Here is a 6,992-nt window from a genome sequence, read left to right as displayed (position 1 = left end):
TCTGAAGCTTCCATTTCATCAGTTCTTTGTCTCCTAACTCTTTTTATTGGCATGGCAACAGCTTCCTCCATTTTTTCTTTCCCTTTATCCTTACCATTGTCAAGACTTATGACAGAGACAGCCCTGTCCTCCCCTCCTGATGGTAGTGGAGGGATCTCTGCTGGTGCTTGTGGTGGTGGAGGAGGGGGTCTCAATATTTGGATTGGTGGAGCCACGTGTGCATTTTGTCCATTTAGTGGCCTAGCTCGAGGAGGAGTGACTTGCTGGCGAGGAGGCCGTCTTTGATTACCATTTCCTTGATAGTGTCGTGGATGGGGGCAATAATACATGCCGTGACCTACCTCTCCACAGTTGTAGCAAATGTACTCACGTGCTTGCCTTTGTCCTTCTTGTCTATTTCGTTCATTTCCTGGCTGGGGAGCCCTTACACCTTGAACCAGATTGATGGACAGGCTCTCTAGTTGATTGGTGATTTGTTGAAGTAATTCTTGTTGAGAGGACTCTTGGTCTGTTGCTCCTGTCCCTGCTACTACCCTTGCCGTAGGTTGAGCTAGCGGTGGAGGCTCCATTCCCCCTTGTAGTTGAGCTTGGAATTTTAACTTCCTATCCTTCTCCCTTGCATAAGTCATAGCTTTATCAAAGGTATCTGGGAATTTACCTTTTACCTTTTCTCGAAGGATGGGGTAAAGCCCTGCCAGGAAACAGTCCTTCTTTAGGCATTCTGGCGCCCTTTCTCCTTCACCTAGTGATGCACACCATTTCTCCCACGGTTGGAAAACTTTCCTTCATAGCTTCTATAGTCATTGGGTGATGTTTGGCGTAGCTCTAAGAGCTGTCTCCATATCTCCTCTGGAGGCTCATGGCGGCGAAATTCTTCGATGAAGGCCATCTTTAAGGACTCCCAGTCTCTTCTTTCTTCAGGTGCCAAAGTTTGATACCATAATTTTGCACCTTCCCTCAAGACCAAATGAAAGGCCCTTAACTTAGTAGCTTCGTCATCCCTTCCCGATACCAGAAAGGCCATTTCCAAATTATCCAAAAAGTCTGGAGCAACCTCCCCAGGCTTACCATAAAAATTAGGGAAGGCCATACGTGAGAGAGTAAACAATTACACAAACAGCTCCAATTTATTTTAAAATAGAGTATGGTAATTACAATTTGGAGCTTTAGCACAACTTAGCTCAAAATAGGATGAAGATCGACACATCAAAGGAATGGTAATAGTCTAGTAAGGGTAGAATGACAGGATGAGGAGAGCGCAAGATTTCCCCAAGTCTCTCGGCTCCAAACAAAAGGGCTATTCTTTGCTGATAAAAGATTTTTCTATCAATACAAATATTCACACGGATATGACGCACAAAATGGAAAGGAAACATGCGGGGATCATCATTCTCATTATTGGCATCCATACTTACACACAAGAGCCTAGCTTAGTTGCACCACCTTGGGACCAATGAGCCTGATCAGCCACAGAAGGTCAGCACCTCGGATCACTTCGACTCTTCCTGATGCATCTGTGAAGACGTAAGGCGTGATGGCAACACTTTGTACAATGCTGAGCCTTTTAGCAAGCAACAATTGGATGCTATTACCATAATCAGCATGACGAATGAAAGTGACACCATTAATGTGCAGCACATCATCAACTAAGATAGTTTCCTTAGATTGAGATAACTTCTTGAAAATTAGTAGCAAAGGTAGGGCAGGGAGGCTTTTCACCCGGTCTCCAAAGCACTTTGGATAGTATCCAAAGTGATCTTCACGCGGACAGGAGGTTGGCTTGGGATTGGTGGTGTCTGGATTCACAAAGTGCACTGGGAGCACTCGCAGACGGGCGGCAATCTTGTAGGCAAGCCTTTGCCTCTTTGCTTCAGGAGGATTTAGGGGTGAGAGTCGTGGTTTCAAGTTGGAGGTTGAAGTTGGTTGCTCACTAGCCTTTTTCTTGCCTTTAGTGGTCATGTAATCCCTTATTAATGAGATTAAGCCAAATGTTACCTTACGCTTGAGCACGCGCTGCGGCCTTGGGCCACTTAGGTGTAAAGGTGATCTTCCTCCTCTTAGTCGGCTCCTCAGGAAAGAGAGGTCTGGTGATGCTTTCTCTTCCCTTAATGTGTGTCACAGTACCTTCGTGTATGTTGATGTAGAATATTTCAAGCTCGTGTGCATTGGAGGTTTCTGGAGCACTCATAGGTTGAGAGGAGAGGTATATCAAGCTCTTCTTCTCACTCTCCTTCGTTGGCGACGATCACGAACAAGGCATGTAGAAGAACTTACTTCTTGAATTTCAATGACACTGCAACCTGGTAACAAGACCCCGATGAAAGCTTTTAAGGCCTCTAAAGCCTCCTCCTCTTCTGTTCTCCAATTTGCAAACTCCTCACGCCATTCGTCCATGTTGTAGAATGCACATCTTCATTGCTTGTGGACTGAAGGTCTCTGTAGCCCTCCTCAGTGGGGGCACCAAAATGATAGCGGGAAAAAGAGCAGTGCAATCGGGTGGCCTCTGTACTCGTGCACACTCCACAAACCACGCCTCATGCAAACAAGCAAAGAACAAAACAAACGGGGCACCACCCTAAATTAAGAGGTTTAGGGACCTCACACATAGTGCACATAGGCAAGTGAGACTTCTGGCATTATGATGGCATCAAAACATATGGCAAAACACATAGAAACGAAGCTTAGGGACCTTATGTAGCATATATATACACAAGACATTAGCTTAACAATACAATGGCATCTGATCATACATAACAAGGATATAGAGAAGCAAGCCAAAGATGGCATAATCCCTTGTCAAAAACAATCAACCCAGCAAGTAGGTATGATCCTACTAGCAACACATCAATACCTTAGAGAATGATGGCGAGGATGGTGGCCATGGAGCATGAGAGAAGACTCCTTATTTAGGTTTTTAGGGCTAGTACTGTAGTATACTAGAGGGAGAGAGAGTAGAGCTCCATCCATAGCTCCTCGTTGTGAGCAATGTCGTCATAGCTTCGTTGCTTGGTGAAGTGGGTGAAGTGTTGGTTTTGAGTGAGAGAAGGCCTCCTTATATAGGTTTCTGAGAGGGTTTAGGATTAGGGATACACATGCTTAAATCCGCTGATTGGGGTTACTTTTTGCTTAGGGTGGTCAACAGATTGAGGTCACCTGATATGTCACCATCAAGATATTCTCTAGAGTGATGTGAGAGGGGAGGATAAATGCTAATTTTTCTGATTGTGACACATGGGGATAAGGCCTTGACCAGCATTTAAGGTGGCTGTTGAAACTGGAGGTTCTGCACATGTCAGGGGGGGACCTGCGGGGGGGAGGTGGCAGCTGGGTCCTCCTGAATATCAAATTCTCAAAAAATCCTCAACCATGGCTTCTTTTGACATGTGTTCTTTGAAAAAATCAGCATGTCTCTTTTCAACTCAAAAGTCTTTATCCTTGTTGACTCACCTTTACCATAAGATTTTCCCTTTTTTTCCTCCTGTAACTGCATTGTTGATGCCCAATCACTGCTTCTAGTAACAGTGAATTGTTACCTACCAAATACTTATGGTGCAGTAAAAAATATTTACCATGGATAAAAAAAAGTTACTGTAGGTAAAAAGTGATTTGTATTTACCATGTAGGTGAAAAATATTTACTGTAGGTAAAAAATATTTACTGTGGTAAAAAATATTTACTGTCGGTAAAAAAGTGAAAACAGAGTATGCTGTGCTGTGAGTCCACACGAACATCCTCGTGTAAATTTCACTAGAAATTCACACCTAGAATGGGCTATTCTGTAAGATATAGGTTGTAGGCATGCATAAGAGCTCGTTCCCACGTATCTTCTGTCCATGGCACTTTTTACTCTTTGGTGCTTGTGAAGTAGATTTTTCTTCTCTTTCGAGATCCCTTGGACTAGAGTATCCTCATCTCCCCAACAACTGATTGTGCCTTTATTGCATCTTCAAAAGGGGTCCTAAAAACCATGCATCAGTCACCATTGCAGACAACATAAATAACGAAGAGAATAAAATGAGCAATTCAAAGGTATACTGCTCTATAAACCATATCACATTATGATCCTGCAATGCACACAAAATACTGATCTCATTTGTATAACCTTGCAGAGACTTGTTACCCTTTTCAATCAAAACATTGCCTCAAAGAAAAAACCCCAAATCGAACCACGTCAGTATCCAACAGAGAGACAAATGCATCTGCTTAACGTGGCAGGTTGCCGGCCAGACACTTACGTCAACGGTTTTCCAAACTATTCTGAACTACGATTGTTAATAGACAGATCCGTGAAGCAGCTCGAACAAAACAAGAGCATGGGTATTAAAAGAGCAACAGGTTAGTTCTACACGCATGCAATTTTTACTTTTTTTTCCTTCTTCTCATTGCTTTAAACATTAAAAAAACATGCTTTTTTACAAGAAATACAAATTTGTTTGTTCCTTCTAATACTCCTTTTTTTTCTAGGTCTGATGAAAGAGATCATTTGCAAACTATCTATAGAGATTGGCGTGCCCGAGGATCTCATGACAGTCGAGGACGGTAATCGTCTGCTTCAATTGAAGACACCAATAAAGCCCTACATTCTTGAGATGTTGCACTATGGCTACGATGTCGCGCTCGAGGACCTCTTAGATACAAAGAACAATGACGCAAGTGAGATCTTCGCAGGCTTCAAGAAACAGTGCAACGACGAGCCACCATCAATTACACAACAAAAGCTGATGTGGCAACACAACAAGGATGTTTACAAAGCACGCTTTGGAAGTGACTATCCATACGCTTTCATCAACATCGACAACCCACCCACAGGTGACACCACCATGAAAAAAAAAATCAAGAAATACCCCACTCAATTATATAGTCTAATATTCTCAAGCTTCAGCTTGCAAACTTGCATTAATCCTGTTTCTTTCTTTCTTGATTTTGTTGTGCAGAACAGGACAACAAGCCTCAAGTTCTGCTTCTCGACCACGACAATCAACAGAGCAAAAAACAACGGACATTGAATACACCGTTTACTCCATCACATGCTGCCAAAACAGACGAAAGTACATAGGTGTCACAAACAATTTTGAAAGACGAAAGGCAGAGCACATTCGACAACCACCTTCAAAAATGCGATCCGACGTTAATCGCTACCAACCATTCGAAGAAAACTTCATTTTTGACATACTTTCCGTCTCCAAGAATTTACATGTAGCACATACATTAGAAAAAACATTCATCAATACACATAGTAGTACAAGTTCATTTGGATATAATATTCTACGAGCTCATTCCCCTCACTGCAAAATAATACATGTTCTTGAAACAAAAAAGAAAGATCTAAATTATCCTTGTCGCTTTTGTGCACGTCTCAATGAAATCTGATTTTTTTGTCTGCTAACACAATATTTTTTTCCCTGTGTTCTCTACATGCGTAGAACTTGTTGTGCACGGCGCCATGAACCCTTGATGTCCACGTAGTCACAGATCCTGGAGCAGCAGTTGGCCATGGATTCGCCGATCTCTTTGATGCCTACTTCAAGCGCGCAGACATTCGCATTAGCGAAGAGGATGCCGTTTCCTTCTTGCAGGGAGTCAACCTTCATCGCGAGGTCATTACCAAGGTATTTCCTTTCCTACTCCGCCAGGATCTTATTTCTGATCCTCCACAGTCATAGTCATGTATTTGCTGGATTGAAATTCAGTCGTGGCAGGAAATTTTATGCTTTGATGGAAAAATCCATTTACATTTTGGTAATCATCCAACATCACTCAGCAAGGATGAGTTGCTTTGGTATTTTTTTCAGGATGCAAGCAAGGTGATGGGTGTGCAGGCACATAAATAACGCTTTCTTATCTGCTTGGCCGATATTTTCAACACGTCTCTAATCTTTATCATTTGGCCACGCGTATGTGCGCACATTGATGTGCAATAACAGAGAAAAATCTCAACCCATCACATAGTGGCAATGAGGTTTCCTCACTCGGATCAATCCTATATTGCACCTTTGTAGAGCATGTTACAGGCATGAATATAGTAAAGTATCCTCCATGTCAACTATCTTATTTGGTTACATCACCAAGCACCCAATAATGCAGTTGACATAACAACCACCTGTCATTTATTCACATTGTTGCATAGATAGTTGGCTGCTGGAATGCACCAAGCATTGTTGAACAGATATGGATTTGGCTTGTGCGTTGTTTGTCCAAACTTATTAACGTGCTCCTCATGACATGGGTCTTTCTTGCTTACTACTCAGTGTCTCATGTATACCACAGACTAGGTAGTATGCAGATAAAGGGCAAACGGGATATCTTTCTCAAGCCAAATTTTACAAGGCATTGCAGCTTGTGATAGTCGCACAAAGCAGAAGGGAGCATCGAGTGAACCCACTGCATCCGAAATTCTTGCTCTGCAAATTCAAATGGCACCAATCTCTACCTCGGCAAGCCCGCAAGCAGGTGGATCAAGAATCCCTGTTTGGCCCTCAATTGTTCTAGCACAACAATCGTATCCAGCCGCTCCTTTGACCAATCATGTCCACACCAGTAGCTACAGCTCCAACACCATCAACACCTTCCACAACAAGGAGAGTTTCATATGATTGGCCAACTAACAAGGCGTCATCTTGGCCGGGTCCAGCTTCTATCAACAACCCCACTGGCTAGTATTCCCAGACAAGGGCAATTCTTCCAAACCAAGGTTTTCAAGGTGTCTCCCTTACAGGAATTAAACTTGTTGCTTCTCCAAAGGCAACAGTGGACCCCAATCTTTTTGGAGGGGATGCAAGTTTTGACAATGCCTAATGTGATACCTCCACCAAGGGCACTGCAAACAGCTATTCGACCAGACATAGCCTCACTTGAAATCATTTCTACACCTTCTACACCAACTCGTCATCAAGACAATCCCAAGGAGGAGCATGTCAAGCAGAACATGAGTTTACATCTCTTAATGTTGTAGTAGATGGAATGAAAGCATGGTCTAAAATGAACGATGTCGT

The 6,992-nt window shown here is 42.9% G+C and overlaps 1 protein-coding gene across 1 annotated transcript; it reads left to right on the top strand.

The window, feature by feature from the left end:
• The first annotated feature begins 4,469 nt into the window (after positions 1 to 4,469).
• Positions 4,470 to 5,056, top strand: LOC147423554 (uncharacterized). The gene is made up of 2 exons (XM_086501825.1): positions 4,470 to 4,809; positions 4,935 to 5,056. The coding sequence occupies exons 1-2, from the start codon at positions 4,470 to 4,472 to the stop codon at positions 5,054 to 5,056; spliced, it is 462 nt and encodes a 153-aa protein (XP_086357951.1).
• Positions 5,057 to 6,992: the final 1,936 nt, after the last annotated feature.

The sequence above is a fragment of the Adiantum capillus-veneris genome, chromosome 26, assembly GCF_014529385.1.
Source record: "Adiantum capillus-veneris isolate H3 chromosome 26, ASM1452938v2, whole genome shotgun sequence".
Classification (NCBI taxonomy): domain Eukaryota; kingdom Viridiplantae; phylum Streptophyta; class Polypodiopsida; order Polypodiales; family Pteridaceae; genus Adiantum; species Adiantum capillus-veneris.
This window is presented reverse-complemented; position numbering and strand designations above follow the sequence as displayed.